Here is a 12,516-nt window from a genome sequence, read left to right on the forward strand (position 1 = left end):
GCAAAATTTATGACAAAAAGTAAAACAGACAATGTTTTCTTACTTTGTTTATTTTAGGGCGGGAGATATCCCGCTACAAAATAGAATGGCCATATATGTACACACCTTGGCCACATATATACTATATCTAAATTAAATTGCCATATCAATTTAATTCTAATACCTAAATCCATCTGCACGGCTTGACAGTGTAGTTTACGATACAGACGCTCGATTGCCTTCCCCAATTGCAATGCGGCTATCTGCATTCACATGTGCTGGTAGGTAAATATGTGAACAACGTACAGTACAGACAGATAGACGTAAATTAGATTCCAAATAGTAACACAGCCTTGCAATTGGTTATTGAGTAGACAACATTGTTTAAATTAGATTTTTTCGGCATTTCTTTTCAGCAGTGTTCGTTCCGAAATGCCAGTTGTGTAGCGAAATCCTACTAATATTTTAAATGCGAAAGTATGTCTGTCTATCTATCAGTATATCTGTCCCGCTATCACGGCTAAACCACTGAATCGATTTAGATACAATTTGAAGACCGCCATCAAAACATTTTATTTTATTTTACATTTTATTTTATTTTATTTTTTTAATCAACAGTTTGTAAGACAAAATAATATGTATAATTTAAAGTTGTGCAAAATATCTGTAAAACCCTAGTTTCTGAACAAATACATACATTGCGTAGTTTACATGTCAGATTTATTTCCTTGAAAACCAGCGATGTACGTTGAATTCTCCACAGTTCGACGAATTGCTTGTCGTTACTCAATTGCCAGCATCAGCGTTCACAAACAGCCCTCTTTCATTGCATAATTCTAGAAAATTCCTATAGGTAGCAGCACTATGAGATTTAATTTCTTAACAATATATATAGTACTGGAAAATTTCTATAGATGGCGCTCAATAGGAAAAATCTGTATTTTATGGTACTTACTTTTTTCTAATGTCAAAAACAAAAAAATATATAACGAAGTCTGTGGCCTAATGGTCATCATGCCGGACTGGACTGGAGGTCCCGGGTTCGATCTCCGGTCAGGTCAGTATGGAAAATAGTATTTTTGAAATTTACCCGGGTCTTGGATGGTTATCTTTGTATAGATATATTTTTTATAAAATATATTATCGTTGAGTTAGTAAGAAACCCATAACCATAACTCAAGTCTGGAACTTACTTTGGGGCTAACTCAATCTGTGCGATTTGTCCCTATACTATTTACCAGCTGCGCCCCGGGACTTCACTCCCGTGGGAATTTGGGGTAAAAAGTACCCTATGTGTTATTCCAGGTTATATTCTACCCATAGATAAAATAAATAAGTTCTACTCGTGTAGGTACCAAATTTTATAAGAATCCGTCCAGTAGATTTGCGTGAAAGAGTAACAAATATACATACTCTCAAAATTTGGCATTCATAATATTAAATACGTTATTAGTAGGATTCCTAGTATAGACTTTAATAAGTCGTATCCAATTTTTATATAATAATTTCATTTTAGTTTTTGGTTTTTAAGAAATTATGAATTTATCGTTACAAAATAAATTTTGGTAGGTAGAACAAGAATTTCAAAGTTTGTTTAGTGAATTAAAAAAATAACAAAGATATTTTTTTAAATGACAATTTATTTTTTAATTTAATTCGTTTAGTTGAATGAATGAATGATTTTTATTCAGTTAAATATGGTTTATCACTGGTTGTTAGTGTATTAGTACGTACATATAGTTGAGACATAAAAACAATGTAACATAATTATGTACAATATGTTTCAAAATACGATGAAATTAATTCAAAAAGTGTGATAATAATTGTTATATTGCATGATATTTTTGTTATATTTAGGAGAGATATTAAATTGTTCAAAAATGTAATAATTAAGACTCGTAAAGTCAAATAGTAAAACATACACTCATGTTTTACAGTCAATTAGTAATGGCATAAAATGTATTGAACGCATAATAATGAAGGGAAGGGCTTCGTCCAGCAGTGAGACACAACCACAGGCTGGAAGACAAAAATATATAGGTAATTTTGCATACGGTTAGGTTAGGTTATCCCCTAGAGATTATGTATATTGAACAGACTAATAGATCCCTTATAGGATCTGTATTATGTCGGCTACACACTATTGGAACACGCCGAATTGGACAGTTTCCGACGTGAATGCGTGAACATTGCCAACGATCGGTGAACTGTTTGGCGATAATTTATAGCTGGAATTTCCGATTTATAGGCCGGAATAGGCAGCCCTCGAGATATAGGTGTGCAAATGTGTCTATACAACAGGATAATACGGATTGTCCAGTAACAGACAGTTGTTGTCCTTGGCAGACATGAGGATGTACCCGTCCTCCCCCCAGGTCTCGCCCCAGGAGTTCCTCACGATCCAGTAGGGCTCACCGTCACGCGATCCGTAGCCGACCACGGCCACTGCATGGTTCAGAAGTTCCCCTTCGCTAAAATTTTAACAGGCTGTTTTTAACAGGATCCTTTATCAACTTTTCTTTTCACTTTAATTTTTTCAATCAACTTGATGTATGCACGCGTAAATCGAGTTGTCACAGTTGTTTTTATGCTTCTATTCTATCAACACTCAGGAAGCTTGCAAAACTCAGTCCGAAGAGAAACAGAATACACAAGATTTCTTACCAAGCCATGTCATAAAACACTCCGCTAGAATACAAAGTCATATCAGCACTGGCGTGTATGGAGACCTCTACTGATCCATATGTGTACACCGCATATTTGAGAGCGTTGACGCTATGTGGTGTCACCTGGGTGAAGCCACGGATGTGATGGGTCACCGTCATGTTGTTTATGTGACAGAAACCGTCCTAAAATAACATCAGCATCATTATTTTCAGCCTACATCCACCCACTGCTGGGTATGTAAGTCTCCGTTCTTTCGCGCCACTTTTTACAGTCAGTTTCATAGCTCTAACGTCAATGTCAATTGAGAAGATATGATTGTAAATGGTGCGAAAGAAATAAAAGAACAAAAAATGGCTGAAATTATAGTAGATTAGCTGATGCCTGCGACTTCGTACGCGTGGCCTAACAATTTGTGGTAAGGAGTCGAAAATATTAGAGAAATTTTACAGTACAGACAAAACGTTATAATACCTATATATACATTAGATGCTAAAAAACGTTTATTAACACGTCATTTGTATATTTCCTATAGTTTTGCTGGAACATTATGACTCTTCTTCAGATGTTCCAGATCTTCGACTTTTATACTTCAACAGGAAATGCTCATCAGACTGAACAACTTTTGTTAAGGCGTTATTTCTATATTTCCTATAGTTTAGCTGGACCATCATAGTTCTCCATCAGGTGTTTTTAAAATAATTTATACCGTATATATTGCCCAGGTTTAATAGCTATATAACAAAAAACTTTCATTCGAATCCGTCCAGTAGTTCCGGAGATTAGCGTGTACAATCAGACAAACAGACAGATATATTTTTTTTCAAAATCTTACTCTATTGCTATGAATCTATCGTCTTCTTTTGTTTTTGTAAATATACCTATTCAATGTACAGATTTTTTTTTCTACCGTTTTATTATATATATTGATACCCACCTCATGTAAATATCTGCCGTACTCGGTTTCAGTTGGAATCCCGTGATCTGTCACGTACTTGAACGCGACGTCAACAAATCCTCCATTGCAACCAAGGGCTCCATATCTGAATTAAAACATTTTTTTTTTGTTCAACCTAGTGGTAATGTATCTCAGTTGATCACCTTCTCCAAGTGTCTCAAAGGTAAATCAAACAATGCATTTAGCATTCACCGCCACACACACAAACTTCGTGAAAAAATCGTGAGGAAACCTGCTCACTGGTTGACAGTCTCAGTTGAATTATGTATATGCAACTACTGCCACTAGATTTCAGTATGTGATCGTAAAAGTCATGTCAGATTCCTTTAGGCGATTTGAATTAAATTTGACGCCAGTGTTAGCAATAATACACTCGGAAAAGAAATAGAAGAGAGCCAACATGATGATATGGACAAATTGAGTTAATATACTCACGACCAAGCGCAGTCGACCAGGGATTGTTCGCTCAAATCCAGTTGGACCCCTCCTAACTTCTTGATGATGGCTGCTTCCACCGTCAGTGTGGTCGCGAAGGCCCAGCACGAGCCGCATGCTAGCTGGTCTGCGGAAATTACGGATATGATGATATCACGGACCTCTCTTCTTCTTCTCTTGTATCTCATATTTTATATGGAATTGGAGTCGTACTTCCAAAGAGTCAGAGGTGTCAGAACGGTCAGTCCTGGGTTGTCTGAGTGTCCATTCGAGCCCGTGATGATGTTATGGACACCATTAATAGTATTTCAGAAGTTTTAGCATACAACGCGGTAGACCTAGTGTATAAATCGTCACGTGATATACGACAAAAGATATGAACGCTCTGTCTGGTTTTCTAGTTTGAGAACTAGAAAAACACGAGGAAAAGCCTGACATTGTCTTTGTCATGTCTTCCAGTTCGCTTAAGTAAAATGCATGGAATTAGTAGGTACTCCGTCGAAGTACTTACTAAATCCATGGTAAAATAAGTTTAAGTTATACGAAGTGGAAGAAATCATAATGTCTATAGTTTTTCTCGTCGAAGCGGTGATGGTCGCCTGTGGATCGAAAAGTCCCAGGTTCGAATCCTACTCGTGCCACATGAGTTTGTATACCAATCTGACTCATGTATACGTAGTTTTCATCGACCACCAACTGCTTTAGGTGAAGGAAAACATCGTGAGGAAAACTGCACACTCGTTTACTTATTATTAACTTGTGTGTGAAACGGAGAAGGCAATGGCAAACCACTCAAATAGTTTTTTTTTATCTACGCGCCTCTTTCACTGTTCTATTTCTAGACCAAAAATCCCCTCACACCAATGCCCCGTTATGTCGTGATGGAAGGACATTGAAAACATAAACGAATTCGGATAATAAAATTTATGTGGATATATGGATAGTATGGATTCTAAACACGATCAGCAATGACAATGTTTTTCTTCACGTGACTATGGCAAATCTACAAGGGAAATACTATGGAACCTTGCATGAAATATAAATATAAAACACGTACACACGTACTCACTTTCTTGACACGATGCGTACACAATATAGGATAAAGAGACAGCACGTGGACGTTAGTAGTTAGTAAGGGCGTTAATCTTTTTGAAATTTTGCATAGATACAGTTCAAAGTGTGGAGAAGAACATAGGTTGCATTTGTGGAAAAATAACTGTTCCCGTGAGAAAATAACGCGAACGAAGCCGTGAGCAAAAAGCTAGTAGGCTATATAAGCATTTGTATGTTTCGTGGTAGGCTTTAGTAGGATCATCATTCCAGCCTCTTTGTGCCCACAGCTGAGCATAGACCTTTCTTCGAGTACGCCACCCTCCTCTGTCCTGTGCCTCTCTCATCCATGTACAACAAATTTGATATTAAATATTTTCATGCCAATATGACCGAACAACGTCTCATACTTTTAATCGGCGGAAGATCTCCTTCCAACCTTAAGTCATACTCTCCAGGCAACTCTTCGACAAGCCTGTCAAGTTCCTCCAAAGTGTGAGGAAAGGGGTGGGTCCCGGGGTCGTTGACTTTCGAAGGCAGGGCTCCTCGCAAGGAAGCCAGTTCCTCATCAGTCCAGTCCGCGAATTTGTTCAGTTCGAGCTTGTAACCCATGTTCTTATTGTTTTGGGATTGGACACGTCTGTAAGGAAAGATTATATCAGTTATTTAGTTTATTCAGAAATTGGTTCTTTTTCAAAATCAAAATCAAATCATTTATTCAAAAATTAGGCCTCCACAGGCACTTTTTCACGTCATATTCTAAATTAATGACTATCAAAGCTACAAACTACTAGCATTTCGGAACGACCACTGCTGAGAAGAAATGCCGAAAGAAACCCATTCAAACAGTGTTGGTCCCTATTATGCCAGAAGGGCATTTTTGGGAAGGGAACATTTTTATGATAAATCTAGTTGTTTCCCGCAGCTTCACCCGCGGTAATATGTCTAGGGGGCGTTTGTCATATAAACCATTACAAATGTCTGGTGTTTGAGCAAGCTTAAGGGTAGAAATTAAAAAAAACGTAATACCTACTTACCTATGTGTTCAAACAGAACTCTGGATCTTTAATTACGAGTATATTTATTCAAAATTTCATCAAAATCTGCCCAGCGGTGACAGATTAATATGCCTATTTAATATTAGTATGTAAGTATATTTTTACGTTTCGAATACTCACCTCCAGTTATTTTGGAAAATTTCTTCCCGCATTTCATGTTCGTTTCCGTTGTAAGTTTTCTTGTGGTGGCTCTTGTATCTAGAAACGGTAAAAAAAAATCATTATCAGCATATTTTAAATTGTTTTTAGTTGCGAGACATCACAGATGAGACTTTAACCTTACTAGCTCAAATGAGAGGCAATTACAAGGAATATTTATGCGGATGGATGATCTATACATATATATAGATAATCCATCCACAAAAATACACTTATAGAGGTATATTTTTATTTTGACGACCTCGGTGGCGCAATGGTAAAGTGCTTGCCCCTGAACCGAGAGGTCCCGGGTTCGATCCCCGGTCGGGTCATGATGGAAAATGATCTTTTTCAGATTGGTCCGGGTCTTGGATGTTTATCTATATATGTATTTGTTATAAAATATAGTATCGTTGAGTTAGTATCCCATAACACAGGTCTCGAACTTACTTTGGGGCCAGCTCAATCTGTGTGATTTGTCCTAATATTTATTTATTTTATTATTTATTTTTTATATTATAAAAATATTATATCGTTGAGTTAGTAACCTGATAATACAAGTCTCAAACTTACTTTGGGGCGAAGTCAATATTATTAGTGATTTAGCCATATATATTTAATTATACTTAATTAAGCACATTATGTTCGCTTTAAAGTATCCTATTGCTCAGTCGTGTTCCATTATTGTCAACGGACAACGGTGAATTGTATGGAGTTTCAACGTACGCCAACTCACGTCAATCCCAAAATTATAGAAAGTCGCAAGGGAGCACGATTGGGCAATCGGTTCTGAAGGTATACCACGAAACATACAAACAGCACGTTACTCACGTCCACATGTCGTCTCTTTTTCCCGTATCGTGTACGCATCGAGTAAAAAAGAAGAAGAACGTGTGGACGCAATGACGTGCTGTGTTTTATGTTTCATGGTAGTCCCTTTGACTGTTATGGTGAAATTACGAGTACCTTGTAAAAGCGACCTCAACATCGTGACTAATATAGGATTTTAAATGTTGTAGTTTCTCCTCAATTGTACTATAATAAAATCCACATTCTTCTAACTTCTCTGAAACATATAGTGTTTATGATAAAATGACCGTTCCAAGCATTTCACCATGCAACTTTTTTAACGTCTCCCTTACAGGATTTCCCACTTCTGGAGCCGTCCCTGCACCATCAGGTCACACTTGTCATAATAATGCATTATCATCAAAACTAAACGTGTATACAAAATTTCAGCTCAATCGGTTGAAGATATCTGCTTCAAAATTGAGTTGCAAGATTCCACCCGAATAGACATAGGGGACATACATTGCAAGTTAAATAAAAGCTTGTAATTGTAATAAAAGTTAAATTAAACATTTAAGAAACCCAACTAGGAATTTGCTTTGCATTCTCATCAGTTAGGAAAGAGCTGACGGCTTCCAAACAAATGAACACACATTTTCCAAACATAGCTAAGAACACTCTAGATTAAATTCTCTTTCAAATAAAAAAACACTACATCAAAATCGGTTCAGCCGTCAGACATACAGATACACAGAGACGACGTTAAACTTATAACTCCCTTCCTTCTGTCGACGGGGGTTAATAAAAATTGCTTACCAGATTCTACGTCAAGGGTAGCCTCTTCCACAGTGGAGTTGTAGTCAAAGAATATTATGTTTGAATGGTCAGTGCTCATGCCGGTTCCGACTTCATACTTGGTTTTATCCAGTCTAAAATACAATATAGTTATTGCTAACGCTGATGTCACATTTTATTCAAGTCGTCTAAAACTTTTACGACTAATTACCGCCATCTAGTGGCAGGTAGTCGCATACACGCTAAGGAACTAAACTGTCAACCAGTGTGCAGGTTTCCTCACGATGTTTTCCTTCTCCGGAAGTGCTAGTGGTGGTCTATGAAAACTACTGTATATGAGTCAGATTGGTATGCAAACTCATATGGCACGAGTAGGATACGAACCTGAGACCTTTCGATCCGCAGGCGGGCGGTAGTTACAGTTACCTCGATGGAAGTGGAGAAAAAGTAGAACAGCGGACCATGGGTTCCGACGCCATGCAGCTGCAGATGTAACAAGGAGAACGCTCAGGTGAGAGACAGAATGTCTGTCTTACCTTATCGGTACATCAAAATCATCTTCTTTTCGAGTGACCGTAGTGTAATGGTATTTTTTGTCCTTCGCCTCCCAAACAAGGGTATCCAACCCGTTATATGTCCCGGAACCTACATAGTTATAGGAAAAATTAAATTTGAACATAAATATTTAATTGATATTATTTTAAAAACCCAACATTGCTTGACTATTTAGAAAAACAGAGAAAGAATATATACCTCTATATATCTTTAGCTAGCCAGTGGGCCTATCCCACTGCTGGGCAAAGAGCTCCCCTCTACTTTGCCATCCATCTCTGTCCATAGCGTAACTCCTCCAGATTTTTATCCGTCGCATCAAAATCGTCCGACCCAGAACGAGATGCGTTCTGGGGCGGATCCTTTCGTCGCCAGCCAGCGCAATAAGGACTCATTCTGTGGCTATTCTATATACGTGTTATTTATTAAACTGTCTGGTCTACTTACCAGTTAACGTCCAGTTCAGATCGGCCGGCAAAATGTTGTACGGCAGCTTATTCCGAGGCTCATAATCACAAGCTATTTCAATAGTTTCCAAATCCTCCGTTTTCGGGTAGAACTGTAATGAAAACTATTATTCAACTAGAGACCCGTTGATAAAATCACAATAAATTCGGGAACACAATACATTCTTACAAAATTGTGAATATTTCAAAAAACGACTTAACCGATTTTATGCCCGACGACAGTTCTACATATCTTTTAAATTTCATAAAAATCAGACCAACGGTTCGAAAGTTATCGCGCTACAAACAAATATAATGTATTTTTACCTCAAGTATTGTATATGTCGCTCGCTTCGCATGCTCACATATTAATGTGTCCTGAGGGTTTTGTCTGTCTCTGTGCCAAATTTTGCCAAATTTCGGCCCCTATTGGGCCGAATATTTATTATATTGGGCTGAATATTTTTGAGATATTCTTTACAAAACAAATGACGTCAAACAGTGATTGGTATAATATTAGTATGGTATAAGTATATTAGTATCGATACAGACAGTACGGATAAATAAGTAGAAATTTTAGTGACAATTACAAGATACTTAAAAAAAATGGTTGCCTGTAAAGTTACCGGGCGTTACACTTTTTCATAAGTGACTCCCAGCCGCAACCTAATTTAAGACGTTGTCACGTCAAAAGCTATAATGCAAAATCTTCATATCCTCCTCTTTTGAACAAGTGTGTTAACTTGTTCAAAAGAGGAGGCGGCGTGTGGTACCGCATTAGAATAGGACCACTTCAAATCCTCCCGTGGAGGCGACTAAGGGACATAATTTAGCAGGGCTTTTAGAAAGGATATTATAAAGGATATTGATGCCTATCAGATAGGCATCAATAACATTCCCAAGGATTGTTGACATCAATCGGAAGGCCAGTTGAAAAATCAAAGGCGAATGGAAATTACAAAGTTTTTTTTTGTTTAAGAGAAACTTGTAACAAAAACGGTATAGAAAATTATAGAACGATCGAGGTTCGATTGCGATCCAGCTGATTTCATTAGCGCGTACACTCACCGTTATAAGTTTCTCGCGATCAGCCCAATAGAACTTTTTCACCGAACCATCGTAAACGTCCACGCGGGATCGATTCAGATTTTCTTTGTACCTGCAAAAATAATCCTAGTTATAGAATTAATTTCGTTATCCTCTTTAACCTCAAGCCTTTAACTACACCTTTTCTAAATTTCATCAAAATCGGTCCATCGGGTTAGCCTTGAAAGTGTAACAGGCTGATTTTCGCGTTTATAACATAAGTGTGAATAAGACCTTCTTTGGGACTTTTTCACGTAAAAAATTTAATTATACTATAGCGACCAGTCCAGGTTCCGCTCGGGTAAAACATCAAGACATCTAAACGTCAGCGGCGTGCCGATTAAAGACAACGTTAAATTTTATAGTGCAACTCACCGTAAATTTAGCACACTCAAACTTACCAAATCTCAAAAGGTTCCGAGCCAGCATTAAAAATGTCTTCAATTTCCCCTTTTAAATAATATTCATTCGGCCATTTGGGACCTTCCAGAGTTTTCGATAAATCCTTTATACCTGATAGATAAGATAGATATATCAATCTATCATCAATACATATAATAAAATTGAAGAAAGGTCAAATTTGTACATTAGATTATTATTTTTAATTCTTCATGGAATATACTCAGTTAGATGACGAATTTAGTTAGATATAGATGACGAAAATATAGTTTTGTAAATTTTTGTCTGTCTGTCTATCTGTCTGTCTGTCTGTCTGAACGCGCATCACTTGAAATCTACTGGACCGATTTGCTTGAAATTTGGTATGTAGGTACCTTATATACCAGGTTAACATTTTAGATATACATTTCATCCCGGTAAATAGTCCCGTAGAAAAACTAATTAATTATTGGAAAAACTAATTATGAATCAAAAATGCCTCAGAATCCCGGGTTAACATTTTGTAGACATTTCGTCCCGGAAAATGAGGAGGGTCCTGTAGGAAAATTAAAATAACAATCCACGGAGCCGATTTACTTTAAATTTTTGTAGAAAGGTATAAACAGAATATAAACAAATTGTTTTTCTCGATTACAGTCTGTTATAGATATAATGGGCGCAGTATGTATCAATATATCAGTATAAAACTCTTTCGAGTGACTGACAGACAACATACACCCGAAACTGCTGGGCGGGAAGCTGAAATTTGACATGTAGGTGAGTGTAGATGAGCACTAAGAGAGGATTTTTGGAAATTCTACTCCGAAGGGGGTGAAAGGGGTGAAATCTGTAAATATGAAAGTTCTACACCGTTGAAGTTAGTGACTTGAAAATTTGGATTTTGTTTTTTTATAACAAAGTAATGAATACGTGTTTCAGATTTTAGAAAAGAAATAAGAATATACATAAGCTGAAAATTGGTAAACACATACTCTTCATAATTTTTCTTAAATGACCGAGATTTTACTATGAAATTCACGCGGGCGAAGCCGCGGGCAAAAGCTAGTAGTATAATAAACTTTATTCACCAACATTCTGTACATGTAACTAAACTGCAGGTCAATCGCACAAAAATTTCAGAATTGAATTGCAATAGAATGTCGATATTATCTCCGCATCACCTCGGCATGGATGGCCCTAATATTATAATTATGATTAAGTACTTACTTAAAATTAAACCTGTATTTGCACATTTTCGAAATAACACAACAACTAAAAGTACACAATTTAACAACAACATGTTAATTAATATGTAATGAGATTTATTTTTCTATATTTTCAAATAAATAGGTCATGTTATCAACTTTAATACTGATCATGTATTTTTATCAAAGTTTATTTAATTTATATAACGAATGTCATTAAATGTATGCCTTAATTAAGCATATGACTAATATAATACAACCTAATGGTGTAAATAAAATACACATAAATACAAATAGGTACATGATAAGCAAATAATTGGATGATATGCACTAAAATCTAAATCACAAAGCTAATAGATTAATTGTAGCGACAGAGTAACGAATACTTTTTGATATTGCTATAATGCGTACTAATATTATAAATGCGAATGTATATCTATCTGCCTGTCTGTCTGTTCCGCTTTCACGGCTTAACAGTTGGACCGATTATGATGAAATTATGTTTGCATATAATTAAAGAGCACCTTTCAAACATAGGCTGCTTTCTGTTTAAAAAATCATCCCCTAAATTACTATAATGGGGGGGGTGAATTTTTGTATGAAAATCTTCTTACTTCTTTCAATATATTTCCGCTTTCGCAGAGAAATTCACGCGAGCGAGCTTCTAAAGCTGGTAAAATAATAAAAATCACTTCTCTAGTTCGAAAAATTAGTCTTAATTTTTGTGAGCCAGCCTGATTTACATTTTGCCCATAAAGTAAATTATGTATAATCTATATCTTTCATAGATTATATTGCACAGTTATGTCCGTTTGATTAATATGTATATATCTACTAAACGTCTTAGGTAAACGGAAAAGTCCCAGGTTCAAATCCTACTCGTGCTAAATGAGTTTATGTACCAATCTGTCTCATGTTATGTACCTAAAGAACTCAGATGCCGGCGAGAATGAATTAACATTGCGTTTGTTGTATGACCATAT

The 12,516-nt window shown here is 36.5% G+C and overlaps 1 protein-coding gene across 2 annotated transcripts; it reads right to left on the bottom strand.

The window, feature by feature from the left end:
• Nucleotides 1-1,601: 1,601 nt before the first annotated feature.
• On the bottom strand, nt 1,602-11,677 carry LOC128679709 (cathepsin L-like proteinase). 2 transcript variants are annotated; one of them, XM_053762117.1, is made up of 13 exons: nt 11,556-11,677; nt 10,352-10,463; nt 9,933-10,023; nt 8,866-8,977; nt 8,403-8,511; nt 7,888-8,000; nt 7,249-7,348; nt 6,265-6,342; nt 5,497-5,726; nt 4,037-4,163; nt 3,581-3,686; nt 2,644-2,828; nt 1,602-2,450 (listed from the first exon to the last, which is right to left on the bottom strand). In XM_053762117.1, the coding sequence occupies exons 1-13, from the start codon at nt 11,626-11,628 to the stop codon at nt 2,270-2,272; spliced, it is 1,617 nt and encodes a 538-aa protein (XP_053618092.1). In that variant the 5' UTR covers nt 11,629-11,677; the 3' UTR covers nt 1,602-2,269. The 2 variants fall into 2 exon arrangements, with proteins under 2 accessions (XP_053618092.1, XP_053618093.1); XM_053762118.2 differs by having other exon boundaries at nt 1,802-1,998.
• Nucleotides 11,678-12,516: the final 839 nt, after the last annotated feature.

This window comes from Plodia interpunctella, chromosome 22 (genome assembly GCF_027563975.2).
Source record: "Plodia interpunctella isolate USDA-ARS_2022_Savannah chromosome 22, ilPloInte3.2, whole genome shotgun sequence".
Lineage (NCBI taxonomy): Eukaryota > Metazoa > Arthropoda > Insecta > Lepidoptera > Pyralidae > Plodia > Plodia interpunctella.